Here is a 19,389-nt window from a genome sequence, read left to right as displayed (position 1 = left end):
TTACTACTAATAGCAAAGTAGCAAGTGTCCATTATGAAAAATTTAAAGTGCAGAAATGTGTAAGATAAAAAAGAAACCCCTCCTTTTCTGTCTTAAGTTTTCTAGACATATAAATTTATATATATGAATAAATATACATATACACACATTTTTTTAATTGACTCATATATTCTGTCATTTAGTTTGCTTTTTTCAGCAGTATATAGTGAACATATTTCTTTGTGAGCACACTGTACTATTATGAGAAGTAACAAACATTAAAACATGCATAAAGCATAACTGGGATTAGCAAAAATAACCTGCTTCATCATCACACTGATCTAGAAAGGGAACAACATTGGTAGCTTGGATGTCTTCTGCTTGCTTTTCCCTCCTCAGAACTCTTTCCCTTCTCCTTAGTCCTGACCAACATCATTACTTTTATGCATTTACTACTTAGCTGCACTTCCATAAACGATGCTCAATTTAATTTTGAACTTTAGATAAACAGAATCATACAGTATATATTCTGTGATGATTTATTTCTTTCATTCAATATTATGTTTGTAAGAGTCACCCATCTTTTATATATAACTTTTATTGCTTGCTGTATAACATTGTACTGTAAGGACATTGCCAAAATTTGTTTATTCTACTGTAGGTGGATATTTTGGGTTGTTTCTAATTTGGGGATGTTCACAATGCTGCCGTGAACATATGTGTACAAAGGTCCAAATGCATATATACACTCATCATACAAGCATTCATTTATGTAGAGTATTATTACAGGTTCATAGGGTAATCATAGATATCCAAAACTTTTTAAAAGTGATTGAACCAGTTTACATTCCCATCAGCAATGTATCAGTGTTCTTAGTGCTCTATGTCTTATCAACACTTGGTATTGTTAGATTTTTCTTTTTACCCACTTAGTGTATAGCAGTAAGTCTTTGTAATTTTAATTTTGTATTTTCCTCCTAACCGATGAGGTCGAACACTGTTTCATATGTTTGACCATTTGGATGTCTTCCTTTGTGAAATGTCTTGTTAAGATAGTAGTTGTTTATATTTTTCTTTGATACGTAGGACCTCTATAGATTAGCCTGTCTATTTATACATATTAGAAATCTTTTCTCCTGCTCTTTGGCATGCTTTTTCACTCATATTGGTGCTTTCTTGATTAATAGAAATACTTAATTTTATTTTTTTTAAGATTTTATTTATTTTTTTACATGAGAGAGAGAGCGCGAGCAGGGGGAGGGACAGAGGGAGAAGCAGACTCGCCAATGAGCAGGGAGCCCGATGTGGGGCTCCATCCCAGGACTCTGGAATCATGACTTGAGCTGAAGGCAGATGCTTAATTGGCTGAGCCACCTAGGCACCCCAATAGAAATACTTAATTTTATTTATCTATTTATTTATTTTAAAAGATTTTATTTATTTATTTGATAGAGAGAGAGAGAGTACAAGCAGGGGAAATAGCAGGCAGAGGGAAAGGGAGAAGCAGGCTCCCACTGAGGAAGGAGCCTGATACGGGGCTTGATCCCAGGACTCTGGGATCATGACCAGAGTCGAAGGCAGTCACTTAACCAACTGAGCCACCCAGGTGCCCCAGAAATATTTAATTTTAATGTGTCAGACTTAGTAGCTTTTTCCAGTGTTTTCTGTGTCTTTTTTTTTTTTTTTAATTTATTTCTCCTAGAGAGAGAGTGAGCACGAGTGGGAGGGGCGGAAGGAGAGGGAAACAGAATCTGAAGCAGACTCCTGTTGAGTGCAGAGCCCAATGCAGGGCCCCACCTCATGACCCCAAGATCACAACCCTAAGATCACGACCTGACCCGAAACCGAGTCGGATGCTCAACTGACTATGCCACCCAGGCTCCCCTTCTTCTGTATCTTCTTTAAGACTACTTTAAAATTGGGATGCCTGGGTGGCTCAGTGGGTTAAGTGTCTGCCTTCGGCTCAGGTCACGATCTCCAGGTCCTGGGATTGAGTTCCTCATCGGGCTCCCTGCTCAGCAGGAAACCTGCTTCTCCCCCTGCCTGCCGCTACCCCTGCTTATGTGCTCTCTCTCTTTCTGACAAAAAAATGAATAAAAATCTTAAAAAAAAAAAAAAGACTACTCTAAAATCATGAAGATATATCCCTGTGTTATTTCTCAGAAGCATTATTTTAGCTTTTCACTTAGATCTTTGATCTGACATTGATTCTTGTGTGTGTAAGAGATAGATTCAAGTGTATATTTTTTCCATATGAATATCCAGTTGTCCCAGCATCATTTATTAAAAGTCTCTCTTTGCTTTGTTTTAAACCTCCTATAATTCTTTACACTCGGTAATTCTATCTGAGCAGATTTTTAAGGCATAATTTTTTTTTCTTTCAGTGGGGGATGGAAGAATGGGATATGCCGAAGAAGCCCCTTATGATGCTATTCACGTAGGAGCTGCAGCCCCAGTTGTGCCCCAGGCAGTGAGTTGGGTTTTTTTCCTGTGTTTTTGTGCTTTAGTCAACTAAAGCTGTAAAAGATTTATAGAGAAATGACTTCTGGATCATCAAAACATAATTAGACTTTTGTGTCATGCATTTTAATTACACTTAGTAGGCATTTTTTTCATATAAATGAGTTATATAAATGACTTGGAAAATTACTAATAGTTCGTGGCTGTCTTATTTGAAACTGCATTTGATCCATCTAAGAACGAGTATGCCAGTAGAATTAGGAAAATCTGTCTGGAGTTCATGAGCTGATAATCACTTGGTGTTTTACTAAATACCAGAATGTGCAAGATTGCTAAGTGCATGGGTGAGACCAAGGAGGTATTTGTCATACATTTTACCCTCACAAAGCTTATATTCTGGAAGAAATGTGTCCTACATATAACAGGGAAATTAATGCTATGATAGCATATCATTAGCATATAATATATATTGAAGGAAAAAGAAAACATGTACTACTGTAAGAGTTCAAGGGAGGGAGAGAACTTTATGTGGAACAGTTAAGGAGACTACATACAGGAATGGAATTGGAACTGAATCTGAAACAACAGTAGGGTTTGCATAGTTATAGCGAGATGGAAGGATATTCCAGTATTGTATAGTACATAATCAAGGAAATACTTAAGTACAAAATTGGTTTTTTGTTTTTAAAAAAAATTTTTTTTATTTTAGAGAGAGAGCGCTACAAGTAGGGGGAGGGGCAGAGGGAGAAACTCAAGCCGACTCTGAGCTGAGTGCAGAGCCCGACTTGGGCTTGATCCCAAGATCCTGAGATCATGACCTGAGCCAAAGTCAAGAGTCGAATGCTTAACTAAGTCACCCAGGTACCCCCAATATTGGTTTTCTATTTCAGTAAGACTGATGAGCTTCTGTCAGCCCTTAATAATCCTCGGTTAAGTTCACTGAGATGTTAGGTTTCTATGGTGTCTGAGTTTTCCACAGTCTGGACTAGATGACTAGGGGCTGAGAGTGACACTTCTGCCCAGTCTCAGCCACTCCCCAGTCTGGAAGGGTTCTGTTTTGTATGTTTAGATCAGTTAATGAGAGGCTGAAAGTTAGGGAACTTGTTCTGGTCATTGACTTCCTGTTTATTGACTGAATGACTTTGAGAAAATTACTTATTTTCTCTGGTGCTGTTACCTGTTTTTGTTGTTGTTGTTTGTTTTTTTAAACTAAACCAGTGGCTTTAACACATTTTAATTGAAGCGTTGATATGCTGTAGAGGGGATGCCTAACTGGCTCAGTAAAGCATGCAAATCTTGATCTTGGGGTCATGAGTTTGAACCCCATGTGTGGAGTAGAGTTTACTTCAAATTAAAAACATATATGCGGGCACCTGGGTGGCTCAGTCATTAAGCGTCTGCCTTCGGCTCGGGTCATGATCCTGGGGTCCTGGGATCAAGCCCCGCATCCGGCTCCTGCTCAGCAGGAAGCCTGCTTCTCCCTCTCCCACTTCCCCTGCTTGTGTTCCCTCTCTCGCCGTCTCTCTGTCAAATAAATAAATAAAATCTTTAAAAAAATAAAAACTAAAAACATATGCTGTAGAAAGATGTACAAGTCATAAATGAATAGCTCAATGAATGTTCACATATAGACACATGATCCATAGGTTTTTAACTTTTTTTTTTTTTTTTAATGCAGCCTAGTAGGAACAATTAAAATGTGAAATAGAACTGTGTTTAAATGAAGGGTCTGGGGTGCAGGGCTTATCTTCCCCCACTAAGTCTCTGAGATGATCTTGAAGGGAATTTCTGGCTTTAGCTCAGTATGAATTTAAAAATTATTTATTTTAGAGAAAGAGCATGCACACAGGGGGTGGGGCAGAGGGAGAGAAGCAAACTCCCCACTGACCCCACTGACCTGCTGAGCATGGAGCCCAACACAGGGCTCAAGCTCACGACCCTGAGATCACAACCTGAGCTGAAATCAAGAGTCAGATGCCTAACTGACTGGGCTACCCAGGCATCCCTAGCTCAGTAGGAATTTACATGTGATTGAAGAGAGACATGCTGAAGGGAGGGGCCTTCCAGTTTTAAGATAACAGAAAAGATGTTTATGCCTCCTTTTGTATATCACCCCCAAACAGCTAGAAAAGCAGGAAACAGAAACACAGACTCCATATTTCTTTATCTTGGAGATTATACCAGCGCTCCTGAACCCTGTGGTATATGCAGATGGAAAGTGGATGGAATAATAACTGACTTCAGACGGCGTAGGAAGTTGAACCAAAGAGTTGAACCATGTGTCTATATGTGAACATTCATTGCAGAGGGGATCATTGCAGAAGCAGTTTGCTTGGCACAACTTGGAAAGGGCTTAGAAATCGGAGGCATGAGGATCTTGGAAGTCAGAGATGAAGCATAGGTCTGACAAGAGGGGCTGATGCTTGAAATTCTGTATGAGGAACAATTAGTGCTAAGCCTTAGGCAAGAAAATTTCCAAGAACCAAAGGACATGATTCTATAGTTTGAAAAGATCTATTGAGTGCCCAGTATGATGAATTTTTTCTAAAAAGAGAGGAAAAAAAAAAGGAAACATAATATCACCATAAAATTGTAGAATATTAGGGATAAAGAGAAGATTCTAGAAGCTTCCAGAACAACAAATCATAATCTGTTAAGGATTGGTAATCAGAAAGGCATCAGACTGCAGAATAGCAGCATTAGAATCAACAAGTCAGAGTAACAAACCCTCACAGTTCTGAACTGAAAATGATTTCCAACCTTGAATTCTGTACCCACACATATTGTCAAGTATGTAAAATAGTTTTAGACTTGCAAATTTTAGTCTCTCTCTTTTAAAATACTCCATGCACTGTTTCACAGAATACTTCTAGAGGAATTGCTTTAATGTCAAAAAATGAGGGAGGAGATAGATGGTAGGAAGAACCAGAAAGAGGAAGCCCTGAGATCTAGGCAGGTAGAACAGCTGGTTCAGGAGAGAGATGATGAGAGTCCCCAATATTCCCAGGGAACTCCCCTGACGAGAGCTGTGCAGCCGGCCTGGGGATTAAGCAGTCCAGATTTGGGGCAGGAGGAGGAAGGCACTCAAAGGGAGGCTACCAAACAAAAACAGAACACTAATTAGATAGGTTTGACTGAAGATCTTATTGAGAGGTTGTTGGAGGGTACGAATATTTAGAAAACAGTTGCAAAGAAAATTAAGTGAATGAAGAAAGAAAGCTTAAGGTTCTTTTTTTTTTTATTTTTTATTTATTTTTTTTTTAATTAAGAATCTCTACATGCAATATGGGGCTCGAACTCACAGCTCCAAGATCAAGAGTCGTGCTCTTCTAACTGAGCCAGCCAGGTGCCCTGAAAGAGCTTCAGTTTCTAAGTGCAGGATAAACAACTGTTGTATAAGAAAGGAAACAAGCATTGGCTACCTCTTGGCTCAGCTGCAAATTATGTTTACAGTCATAACTGAAAATGGTTTTAAAAAATTATATTGGTTGGATTGAAGAAGAGGGGAAAGGAGGAGAATAAGAGATCAGGCCCCATCTAGCATATAATTTGAAATAAGAACCGTAAAGACGCTACAGCATAGTCACTGTAGTTAACGACACTGTATTGTATATTTGACAGTTGCTGAGTGAGTAGGTCTTAAAAGTGCTCTTCATCACAAAGAAAAAATTGTAACTGTGTGGTGATGGAAGTTAATTAAACTTGTGGTAATCGTTTTGCAGTATATACATATTATCAAACTACTATGTTGTACACCTAAAACTAATATAATGTTATATGTCAATTACATTTTAACGAAAAGCATAAAAGACATGCTTTAGAAATAATCACTACCAAAAAAGTAAATACTAGACAACACAGCTAAGAGCACTTAAAATACTTAAAATGACTGGATTTAGGGAGCAAGATTGGAGTAGGGGCAAGTCTGCTTCATTTTATCATAAACCTTAACATTTAGAGAAACAACTCAAAGAATACTTGCAAGAATTACTTGAATAAAGATTAAAGTGGGAAAAATAAGATAGGCTTGCTGACAACTGCAATTTTGAGGACCCACTTTTCTGGGATAATCTATCCAAAGTAAAGTTTCTCCCTTACAGTTTTTGATTAGTAGTCATTTGTAAGGCCACATTCAAATGGTAACATGTGACTTAAAAGTTTTCTGACTGGAAGGGCTTTCACTGAGTAGTCTTGGTTTTTCATTGATAAGGGTGTCTTACATTCTAATGCTGCAGGACTCCAGCCCTACCTTCCTTTGTCATGGTGCGAGCAATCCTAAATTCAGTCATAAAACTGAGGTTCCCTTATTTTTTTGGCTCAGTGATGCCCTAAATTCTACAGTGACAGGGTAGGGACTCCTTACTGATTTTCTGCACTCCCCTGCTCCCTTCTCTGCTCCAAACCACACAGATTTAGAACAGTATACAGGCATTGAAATGTTCTGCTTTGCCTTTGGTCTTCCCAAGAGGATAGCTCTACATTATGTGGTTCAGTTCATTTTGAGCCCTGCAGTTGTACCATATGGGTACTATGTTAGGTGCCCAGCGCACAAAGATGAATAAGATCACAGTCCCTCTCATCAAAGAACTTGTAGTTTAGTAGAGGAGGTCGATCGGTAAATGGTTAAGTGGTGATTGAGTAATAAGTTTAACAATCAAAGTATGTATATACTAAATAAAGTGCATTTCTGCTTTCTGCCCATGGACACTGCAAGTTGTGGTGATGTAAAATGACTCTTAATATAAAATCTGTAACTTGGTGTGTATGTCTTTTTCTTTTTCTTTTTAGCTGATAGACCAGTTAAAGCCTGGTGGGAGATTGATATTGCCAGTTGGTCCCGCAGGTGGAAACCAGATGTTGGAGCAGTATGACAAGCTACAGGATGGCAGTGTCAAGATGAAACCCCTGATGGGAGTGATATACGTGCCTTTAACAGATAAAGAGAAGCAGTGGTCCAGGTGGAAGTGATTTTATCTTCTGCTCTTTCTTCTTCCACACATGCAAGGTGAAGGGTGTGGATTCTAAGACATTAGACCACAAGAGCTGCTTTTTTTGGTTGTCACCTTTATGCTACTCCATTTTAACATCAGAAATTCACTACATTAAAAATCTAGAAAAATTTTGCATGAGTCTGCCCTTCTTTTGGTTTAACTCATATCTTTGGGAAAGGGGGGTGAGACTTGGTTGGCACAAAGGTGGTTTTGTTTTTTCTTCCTTTTTTTTAAAAGAGGCTTTTAGCCACAGTTCAGAACTTTCTAAGGATACTTATTATCAGCCATTCTGTTTCTGTATTCACAAATCATTTTTGTAGCTGCTTTATGGTCATGGAAAGAAAGACTTTGGTCCAAAGAGAAGGGGCCATCCTTTGCCCCGTTCACACCCTGTGTGTACCATTGTTACAAAGAGAAAGAAGGGAAAAGTTACTCTTGCCCCAGTTTTCAAAGGTGTCAGAATCCCAGAGAGGACATTTTTCCTCTCAGCTTGCTTTCTGTCTTTCAGTCAGGTTCACTGACATTCTAACAACCTGGGCCTGTTTTACTTATATTCAGCTACTGTTTCAGAACCACTATAAGAAATAAACTTCTCACCAGTCTGTAGAACTGGCCAGCCCATGTTGAAGCCACCCTAAGTTCCTGGGGAGGGGAGTGGATTCTGTGAGCTCAAAGTGAATGCAGTGCCCAGGTCTCACAAACCCGCCCAAAGGGCCAACAGCATGCAGCATAATCCTCAGTACAGCATGGCTCATTATAATGCCTACTTGTGTTTTATGTCTCAGCATAATCCGAGTATTTTGTCTGAAGCCAAGGTTTCTCTTCTTCCTCTCTCCTTCTCCCTTTCCCTCCCCATGTCCTTCAGTGGGAAGGAGTGAGATCAAGAAGTAAGAATGACACTAGCTAAGATGACTTAAAATTAAATGTCAAAATAAGAAAGACTATACAAGTTTCCTTGTTTTAGAATCTTTTTTTATTTGACAGAGGTACTTATTTTAAGATGATTATTTTTTTAATAAGTAAAGTGGTGATTATAAGTTTAATAGACCCCTTAATTTTGTTTTTTTGGAAGGAGGAAAGATACCATTTGAATGAATGTTTAATTGCAAAAATGGTAATGAATCTCAGTTTTTCTTTTTATTCTGATTGTCCATTTCTGAGATATGTTATTAGGAATTGCTTTATTCTTCACTTAATGTGGACATAGCTATTTTCTTTGAATTCTAACCTGGAGCACAGCCACTTAAAAAAAAAATTAAAAAGCTATGAGTCCTGTCAGTTAAAATCATATAGTTATTAACAACTAATTACAATCTTCCTTGACTTTGCTTCTAGTATGGTTCTGTTGTTATGTAATTGTATAGTTGCTGTTGTATAAAAGGGGCAAACATACACTGAACTTACCGAAATTTGGTATCAAGTAAGAGTTCAGATTTTCATTAGTAAGTTTAAAACTTTTCTTTTTATATACAATAAATATTAGTATTGAACATTCCACTGTAGTTTGATGATGAAGGAATTACAAAAAGGTATTTTGTTTTTATAACCAGAGGTGGATTTAGCATGAAGCAAACGAAACCTAAGCCTCACGGCCTTCACATGTTTGGGGGCCTTCCTGGCCTTACACCTAATATTATATGCAGTCTTGTTTTCAGTCCTCTTTTTTTTCCCTTCATGAAGAGGTTCTCCCCGCTTACCAGGTCATACAAGCTCTATGTTTCCACAACACCTATATTCACCCCTTGTAAAACAAAATTATTTGTATTAAATTTAGAATACTTTTTAAATTTATGGACAAGTCATTTACCAAATATATTTAGTCATTTACCAAATATTTAAATATATATACTTGTTTTTCTTTTTGGTTTTCAACTTTTTACAATTTTACACATGCGTATCACTGGAAACTTTTCTCTAGTTGTACCAGGAGGACTTCCTAATTCTTCCTGTTGTCAATTTTCTGTTTGTTCAAACACATTTTCCTACATCCAAAGATGTAGTGGGTCTTTTTTGTTTTGTTTTGTTTTATTTTAAGTAAGCTCTATGCCCAGTGTGGGGCTTGGACTCATGACCCTGAGATCAAGAGTTGCATGCTCTACCAGCTGAGCCAGCCAGGTGCCCCCAGAGATAGTTACTCAGATGTAAATCTTTAAGTTTAAAGAATATAGGTTTAAAGAATGTAAAGGTGAAACAAAATCTGAAAACAAAATTGGAAAAAACAACTGCCATATTAAATTGTTTTTGTACTGAAAGAAATTACTAGAAAATAGGATGTTTGAAAACAACAGTTAACTTAAAAATCTAAAGAGACCATTAAATCTGCTATTTCTATTTGTATTCTTAAACTCTCAGTCAGGGTCCAGAAGAGAAAGTATGCTCAGCTAGGATTTTAAAGGGATTTTAGTGAAAGGGCTCTTCAAAGAAATATGGGAATGGTTATGGAAATCCGGAAAAGACGTTGACATACCCAGGTACCAGTGTCCTACCATGATAGGCCATAAGGGGAGGAAACAGTTTTACTGGAACCCACTGAGAGCAGGGACTGTACTAGGGCCATGGAAACATAGCTGAGAATTTGAAACTGACCATTCTCATGGAACTTACAGTCACATGGGAGATCCAAAAAAATCTGAAGAAGACAAACAGGCAATTAGAGTATAGTGTGTTTAGTAGGGAGCAGTTGTGTTGAAGCCAGACAGTGAAGTAATCAGAATTACATTTCAGAAAGATGACTCTGGCTGTGGTGTAGAGAGTAGATTGGAAAGGGACAGAATGACAGAAACAGAATGTGGTTGTAGCAAGTTAGGGGTGAAATGGTGGTGGCCTGAGTTAAGGCAGTTGATAGAATGTGGTTGAAAAGAGTCATTTACCATTTTCTGAGTGCCCAGCCCACATTTGGGATTTATCATCTCAGAAGCTCCTAGTCAGTTCTGTTGCCAGGTTAGGTGATCTTTGTTCTTTCAGATGTCCTTCAGGATTAATTTAACAGCTCCTCTCCATGCTTTCTTCTGGATGTTCTCTAGCTTCTCACCAGCCTTCCATCCTTTTCTTCCTGAGGAGTCCAGAGCTAGTTGCAGTGCTCCGTGAGGGTGAGATCCAATCTTTGCTGAGGAGGTGTGGTAGAAACTATATGGGAAGAAAGAGCCCTCGTGTGCATGCTGAATTCTCATGCCAGATAAAGCCCAGAGCCTGGATGTAGACTTACGTTTCCTTTATACTTGGAAAAATACCACTTCTAATTTTGGTGAAGTAATAAAAGGGGAGACAATGCCAGACGTATGAGCCATAGACCTAGAACCTGGGGTATTATGTTCATGACTGTGAATGTGTAGTAGTTGTGTTAGTTGCTTCATAAACTCTATACTTTTTAAATTTGTATTTTATTTGACGTATTACATGTAGAAATCAATATTTTGTTAATCATCTGGTAAGTTTTATTTTTGTTTTTAATGATCACAAGAGTCAATGGAATAAGCCCATCTCTGGTTTGTGAAACTGAAGAATGTTTCAGGATTCTCATTCTGTAAGCGCTTTGCTCACCAATGTCACCTCAAAGTGCCATGCACACATGAAAAACATGTTATGAATTGCTTGGGCATTCCTAAGATTGATAGTATAGGTCCTAGGGTATCCAGTTATCCTGTGTTCATATGGTTCTATATTGTCCCTTTTTAATTTCTTTACATACATCACAGCATTATGACATCTTTTGCATTCTTAAAGGCAGGGATATATTTTGTTGTTTTTGGAATTATTTTCATGTCTCTCATATTGCTTTGTATAATTTATTATCTCAGAAAACCCATTAAGTAGAAACCATTCGTGGATTTTGATTGTTGTTTCTTGGTAATACATCTTTTCATTTGTTCTTGATAAAAAATATATAATACTAATGTTAGTAGGTTAGAGTTATTAACCTAATAAGTTATACGTAATTATACATTATATAATGAAATAACATATATATATAGTTATTAACATAATGAATATGTTTTCTACACATGTAAGTCAGATAAAGATAGTTATGTAGAATTTGGAACATTAAGTGGAAAAATAACTTGAAAGTTACATTGATTTTGGTGTATTAGGATGTGACATTTATACATGCTCTGACAGCAAACTTTTGGTTTTCTTTGGCATCCTCAATGTTAAAATTCAGATCTAGAGACTTAATTTCTTTTCCTTTTTTTTAGTGCTATACATTTCCTTTTGTTTTTAATAATACTATTTCTGACTACCAAAATAATACATATGTAATGTAAAAATTTTTAGAAGTACAAAGGATGAAATAAAAATCATCCACAGTCCCAGAACCTAGAGATAACCACTATTAACATTTTGGTAGATTTTTTTTTTTTTTAACTCTTATCCATAGTTCTGTATACATCTTTTTGTAATCCTGAGATCATATAGTAGCATTATCTTGTAATTTCCTTTTTCCATTTAATAATGTCATCAACATTGTCCCACATTGTTAGCTTTTTAAAAACACGATTTTCCCCCCGTTTTAGTGAGATATAATTGACATAGCATTATATTACTTTTATGTGTACAGCATAGTGATCTGATACATGTATATACAACAAGATGATTACCACATTAAATTTCATTTTATGGTTTGAGGTCTTACATTCAAGTCTTTAATCCATTTTGAGTAGATTATTTGTGTGTGGTATAAGATGGTGGTCCAGTTTCATTCTTTTCCATGTGGCTGTCTAGTTTTCCCAGCACCATTTACTAAAGACATTACCTTTTCCCCACTGTATGTTCTTGGCTCCTTAATTAAATGACCATATATGTGTGGGTTTATTTCTGGGCGCTCTATTCTGTGTCATTGACCCATGTGTCTCTTTTTATGGTACTACCATACTATTTTGATTATTATAGCTTTGTAATATAGTTTGAAATCAGGAAGTGTGATACCTCCAGCTTTGTTCTTTCTAAAGATTGCTTTGGATATTTGGGTCCTTTTATGGTTCTATACAAATTTAAGGGTTGTTCTGTTTCTGTGAAAAATGCTGTTGGGATTTTGATATGGATTACATTGAATCAGTAGATTGCTTTGGGTAGTATGGATATTTTAACAGTATTCATTCTTCCAATCCATGAGCATTGTGTCTTCTTCAATGTCTTTCATTAATGTCTTATACTTTTCAGTGTACAGATCTTTCACCTTGTTTAAATTTGTTTTAGGTATTGTATTCTTTTTTGATGCAATTATAAATGGGATTGTTTTCTTAATTTCTCTGATAGTTCATTATTGGTGTATAGAAACACAACTGATTTCTGTATACTGATTTTGTTTCCTGCAACTTTATTGAATTAGTTTATTAGTTTTGACATTTTTTTGGTGGTTTTTAGGGTTTTCTAAATATGATATGTTGTCTGCAAAAAGAGACAGTTTTACTTCTTTCTTTCCGATTTTGATGCCTTTTATTTCTTTTTCTTGCCTAATTGCTCTGGCTAGGATTTCCAGTGCTATGTTGAATAAAAGTGGCGAGAGTGGGCATCCTTGTCTTGTTCCTGATCTTAGAGGAAAAGCTTTCAGCTTTTCACCACTGAGTATGATGTTAGCTGTGGGCTTGTCATATATGGCCTTTATTATGTTGAGGTACGTTTCCTCTATACCCAGTTTATTGAGAGTTTTTATCCTTTTAAAAAAATTTTTTTAATTGAAGAGGATATTTGGAAATGTTTGTACTGTGTTGTTGGGCAATAAGGATATTTATAATATCCTTAATGCTTTGCAACAGGCAAGTCAAATATGGTAAATTATTTTACAAAAACAGTATCTTCAATTCACATTTTAAAAAGCACAAGTGAATTTATGAATAGAGCGCTTTGCAAGTGAACTCTTTGTAAATTAAATATTTTAATGCTTACATGAATTTAAGTGAAATCTATTCTATGAGAATTATAGTGCTTAAATTATTTAGAAGAATATATTAAGAGGAACCAGAACTGATAATTTGTCATTTAACAGATAATCCAGTACTCTATGACAATGGCAGCTTATGGGAGAAGTAATCTTTAAAATAATTTCTCACACGATTTACAAAATTCAGTTTTAAAAAGAAGCATATTATCTGATAGTCCCTTAATTCACCACATACCTGGGAAACTTCAGCTCTTTATTTACTTGCCCTCCAAATTTATTTTAACTTTTAAAAAACTTTTTAACTTTTATTACACATTGTAAGAATAGTATGAAGACTTCCTGAATCTCTTCATCCAGCGTTACCAATTGTTAACATTTTTCCACATCCGCTTTCTCGCTCCCTCTTTCTCTCTCTATATATACACAGGTCATATTTTTTCTTGAAATCATTTGAGATTTAGTTGCAAACACCATACTTCTTCACCCCTAAAATTCTTGAGTGTTGAACAATGTTTTTATCACTCAGATTATCCTCAAATATGAAGGTTTTTGGGTAGCTTTATTTTTTCACTTTTAACAGCTTTCTTGAGGTATAATTTATACGCCACACAGTTTGCTTTAGGCTGCATTCTTCTTCCTTCCTTCCTTCCTTCCTTCCTTCCTTCCCTGCTGGCAGAGGCTGGTACAATGCTGCACCCGGCTGAGCGAGTGTCCTTTGGAGCTGAGAAGCTGCCGAAGCTGCCTTCTGAAATCAGCTGACAGATACACCTACACAGGATGCTTTTTCTCCCAGAGTTTGGGTCGAGACTGACCCACTCAGCATTTGCTAGCAGATAGTCTAAGCAAAAGGCCACATTTTTGTCTAGTTTTGTCAATGTAACTGTAAAAAATTATTCCAACTTGAAATACCCATCGCCATTTTATGATAGTGTTAGCAAGATCCTAGATCTAAAAGTTAAAATTTCTCTGAATTTTTGGTCTGGAAGGAAGAAAGGCACTTTTAGAATGAAAAATAAGGAATCCAGGGCCTTCAGGTCTCATATTTCATTCTGCAGTAGCACGAGTGATGTTTGGATGGCTGACTTCCATTTTTGCTTTGACTTGGGGCTGTTTGCTTTTTTTTTTCTTTTTCCTTTTTATTGCTTGGGGATGGGTGTATTTTTACTTATTTACTAATTGTATCTAAATTATTAGCCAAGTTTTGTAGTATGTAACGCCTACTTACGTATTTCTCTTTTTTACCCCCAGGGATGAACTGTAAAAGCACCATCAGCTTGACCCGTATATAATATTACAGTGGATTGCTCATCTCAGTCCTCAAAGCTTTTTGAAAACCAACAGCATCACAGCTTGTTTTGGACTTTGTTACACTATTATTTTCAGCATGAAAATGTGTGGTTTTGTAGGGTTTCTAGTTCTTCAAAGAGGCACAGAAGCTGAATTGGTGAAAGAACGATGCAAAGTATAAATTTGTGTATTATTCCTTTAACACGCCCACATTTTACTTTAAAATATTAAAAGACGGGGTTCCACAAAATGGAAGACTTAGTTTGTGAATTGATTTCGAGGAGTGGTTTTTCCTAGACACTTAATTCTGTTTCAATATTAATTTATCAGATTGCTCTTGTGCATCAGATAACGCCATTCACAAGTTAAGATTCTTGGTTTTTGGATGTCTGTTAGATGCCACTAAGAAAATAGAGATGAGCTTCCTTTTTAAAGCTTTTGATGTGGTGTCCTAGAGTAGCATGTTGTAGGTACAATCAGCTGCTTTGTTACCTTAAAACTAAGCATTTGTAAATATTAAAACTTAAGAAGATGGCAGGTGATGTCCTTCACAACACTTAGCTGTTCAGATTGGACATAACTGATATAGTTCTTCCTTTCCCTCTTTAAAATTATAGGAGACTTGTAGCTCAGTATTGTTTTTTCTGTTTCTAATTTGCTGCTGATAATGTATATGAATTTACCGTGCTGTGTAAGCTGGGTCCTAGTCACTGAACAGTTTATGCAGTGCTGCTTTGCCAAATAAAGTTAAAAGTAAAAGAGGCATTGGTGGTGTTTGAATACAAAAGAAAGAACCACATGTCCACCAGATAGGGAATGCTGACTGAGATCACAGAGGTAGAATTGTGTCTCTGATGCTCTGTTTTATGAAATCTGAGTAGCATAGATGGATAGCATTAATCCAGCCGTGCATTTGGAGAATATGACGACGTTTCCGGCCCACGGGGACTACACTACATTTGTAGAATATGACTACGCAAGGGCTACATCATTTTTCTCTGCCTGACACGGGGCTTGCCCTCTTGTACAGGAACAGTAAATGCTGAATGAGTGAGTGAACGAGTTGACTTCGTGTCGGGGAAGAACAGGGTCAGGGATACATGTACCAAAACACACTTCTCATCTATACATAGGCTTATTAATATAATGACTGGAAAATGAGTTTCTATGAGGGCAGTAGCACTTTGGGATCTTGTTTAAATACTGTGGTCTTAAGCCTTTTATAAAAGGATCTTAGTTTTTCTAGGAGTTCTAGAACTTGAGAAAAATGTAAACTAGATCTAGCAGAACTCGTACTCCCAGCAGAGCAACCCCCTCCGGTGTGCACATGTGTAGGATTCTGCCAAGTCGATCCTTGGAGTGTGAGGCTCCTCTTCCCCACCTCTTAAAGTCTTAAGTTTTATTTGTTTAAAAACGGGGTTTGGTTTTTTTTTTAAATTACGCACACATCTTTTCGCTGGTGTCTTCTTGGGCAAGATCTCAGACCTGAGAAACTAGCATCCGTTGGCACCTAAAACTTGTGTTTCAGGTCCTTGCCGGCTTCAGTCTGCTGCTGTTGGTACTGCTTCTGGACCCAGGCCATGGACCCTTTGGGGGCAGGACTCAGTGTCATTTGAGGTAGCTTCAAAGGTTTTCTTTAGGTCTTAAAACTGAATTGATTCTTAAACTTATCCACTAGCCTGTATCCTTCATAGCCATGGCCGGCATTTTATTATATGTAAATCCCTTATGTTAGGTCTTGGGGCTAGAAAAAGGCGCTTAACTCTCAAGGAGTTTACAATCTGGCCGAGGGGACAGTTTATAAATACAGTAGGACCAAGTGCCACCTCACTGGTATAGACAAATGCCATGTCACGCATTACTTTTGGATTTTCCACTTTTGTGAATTAAAATTTTTAAATGTTGAATAAACAGGAGTTTATTTTAAGGGAGCATCGGTGAAGTGGCAGAGATAGAGCAACAGTGGATTTTAACTAGGTCTAAGAGCTTTCCTTTTCAGAGCTAAATTTACATATGTGCTGGTCAGAGATAAGAAATGTCTCTTTAATCTTTAGGATTCACAATCTCTAAAATATTTTAGCATTCCATTTTTTCTTAATAGAAGTGATTCCTTCATACAGTATAAGGAAGACAATGAAAATATTTTTAAAAGTTCCAGTCTTGTGAGATCCTATTGAAACAGGTGTTTTTACAGATTTGACTTTGTTAAAGGACAGATCTAGCTCCTAGTTAAGAATTAAAATTAAGGGCGCCTGGGTGCCTCAGTCGGTTGAGCGACTGCCTTCGGCTCAGGTCATGATCCTGGAGTCCCGGGATCGAGTCCCACGCCAGGCTCCCTGCTCGACGGGGAGTCTGCTTCTCCCCCTGACCCTCTTCCCTCTCGTGCTCTCTATCTCTCATTCTCTCTCTCTCAAATAAATAAATCTTTAAAAAAATTAAAATTAAGAATTCCAGTTTCTATTTTTTTAATTCTTTGTCAGATAATATATTTTTTAAGATTTTATTTATTTTATTTCAGAGAGAGTGAGAGAGGGCATGAGAGGGGGGGAGTGGGAGAGGGAGAAGCAGACTCCCCACTGAGCAGGGAGCCCGATGTGGGGCTTGATCCCAGGACCCTAGGATCATGACCTGAGCCGAAGGCAGGCAGATGCTTAACGACTGAGCCACCCAGGCGTCCCAAGAATTAAGTTTCTAATGAGGGTTTTAACTCTTTCCCAATCAGTAACATTAGGGGAAAAAATGACATTTTAGGAAGATAATACATTGTGCAAATATTTAAAATCCCATTGCCCTAATTTTTAAAAACTGCCATTGCTAAAAAAAAAGTCAATTACACTTTTTAAGTTGACTATAATGTATCTATCCTAAAGCATCTTAAAAAATCAATGTATTTTATTTTTTATTTTTTTAAAGATTTTATTTATTTGAGAGAGAGAGAGAGACAAACAGTATGAGAGGGGAGAAGGTCAGAGGGAGAAGCAGGCTCCCCGCTGAGCCGGGAGCCTGATGTGGGACTCGATCCCAGAACTCCGGGATCATGACCTGAGCCGAAGGCAGTTGCTTAACCAACTGAGCCACCCAGGCGCCCAAAAATCAATGTATTTTAAAATAAGATAAATAATGTAACGCTCATGAATTTTTTGAAACCATTCTTAGCATCAGATTGTCAGCCAAGAAATAGAGCTTCTCGCTCATTAGAGAAGGTGTTTCTAGTTTTCAGCTAAATGTTAACAAATTTTCCAGTAGTTTGGTATGGCACGAAAAGAGCTCATATGACAATGGTAATTGAATACTAATGTTGTAAATGAAATATCAAACCGGTAATTTTTTAAATGTTCTAAATGGGGTTCAAAAGGCCAATAACTTCAGTAAGTGCTAAAAGTCTTTGAGGGTATAAATCATCACTTCCTACAAATTTTACTGAGTTACTTAAAGCACTAGCAAACCAAAGTGTTCTGATCAGATTTCAGTTTCATGTCCCTTGATTTCTCCTACCATTTTTCAGGAAGATGACCGTGTTTTGTCCCCATTGTACTTAAAACGGTGGCTCAAATAGATGGCCGGTAAGAAAATCCTGCGTGAAGAAAACTGGCTGGCCCACGTGGCCCGCAGAAATTTGCGTCTGTGTCCTGTAATATCATAAAAATGAAACAAGTCCAACAGTTTCCTTATCTTTAATCCTTCTACTATTGCTCTAATAGTAGGTGTTACTTCCCCTCCTCAGACTTCACCTTTGTATCTAACTGTGATGTCTGAGCCAGGACTCTATGGAGCGTTCCCTTGCTTGGTGGAAGAGAAAATATCTTTTAGTTCCCATAGATGCTACCCACAGCCGGGGAATCCCTCACTTCCTCTGTCTTTTCCTTTCCCCTCCCTTCCTTTCCTGACATGATGTCCAGAGGGCTGCTGGAGCTGAAGAACTCATTTTTACTCAGTGGGAGTGTCCTAATAGGATGGGCATCACAAGAAGAATACTTTTTGTCCCAAGGGCAGGTGATCGCAACACTGAAGACATTTTAAATATGAAAGGGCAGCAACCCAGGGGCCTGGGGCAGCTGAGGACATTTATATTTGAATTTCCACTCCCCAAACACATCACTGTGCCCCACTCCATAGGATCACATCACAAGGAGTCTTTTTTTTTTTTTTTTTACCAGCCCTATTTATTTAGGTTTTTGGTGATAATCCTGTCAAGATTTAGCTTAGAAATTACATTGTAGATGAAAGAGCCTGTAGATGAAAGATGAAAGTAGCATTTCCATGTTAACATGACTGTGTCAGTTGTAAATAATTTATAAAAGATATTTTCTGGGGAAAAATACCTGCCTTTAGGATCTTGGCTCCTTTATGCGATTAGCTTGTAGGGAACAGCGTTGGATCAAGCAGGCTGGAAGTTACAAGTGGGGGTGTCAAGGAGTGTCAGACCATCGCCCCTCAACAGCAAACAACATTGAAGGCATGATCTCAGATTGCACAGTTCATTGTTCTGATTTCTTCGTTCTACACACATATCTCTAGATTACACAGATATTTCTAAATCTCTTTTCATCTGTGAAACTGCTTTGTTATTAAATACGAGAACATAGCTTTTTGATTTATTTGGAATTTTGGGTCTTCAGTCATATGAAATGAATGAAAATAATAAACTTTTTTTTTAAGTCCATATACTCAATACAATTTCCCCTAGCTTTTTGGTACAAGTTAAAATAATTTTAAAATGTGTTTTGAGGGGTGCCTAGCTGGCTCAGTCAGAAAAGCATGCAACTCTTGGCTTTGGGGTTGTGAGTTTGAGCC

General features: G+C 37.4%; 1 protein-coding gene across 3 annotated transcripts in view; it reads left to right on the top strand.

The window, feature by feature from the left end:
• The window catches only part of PCMT1 (protein-L-isoaspartate (D-aspartate) O-methyltransferase), a 43,490-nt gene extending 28,136 nt beyond the window's left edge, over positions 1–15,354 (top strand). The window contains exons 6-9 of one of the 3 annotated variants that reach the window (XM_088023841.1): positions 2,364–2,449; positions 7,228–7,397; positions 12,898–13,041; positions 14,557–15,354. In XM_088023841.1, coding sequence (XP_087879967.1) covers positions 2,364–2,449; positions 7,228–7,397; positions 12,898–13,041; positions 14,557–14,569 — 413 coding nt within the window. In that variant the 3' untranslated portion in view covers positions 14,570–15,354. Of the gene's footprint in view, positions 1–2,363; positions 2,450–7,227; positions 7,445–12,897; positions 13,042–14,556 lie in introns of all 3 variants that reach the window. The other 2 variants (XM_028103369.2, XM_028103370.2) reach the window with 2 other exon arrangements.
• Positions 15,355–19,389: the final 4,035 nt, after the last annotated feature.

Source organism: Eumetopias jubatus, unplaced genomic scaffold (assembly GCF_037043125.1).
Source record: "Eumetopias jubatus isolate StellerSeaLion01/CBP00866 unplaced genomic scaffold, mEumJub1_p1.0 scaffold_6, whole genome shotgun sequence".
NCBI lineage: Eukaryota > Metazoa > Chordata > Mammalia > Carnivora > Otariidae > Eumetopias > Eumetopias jubatus.
This window is presented reverse-complemented; position numbering and strand designations above follow the sequence as displayed.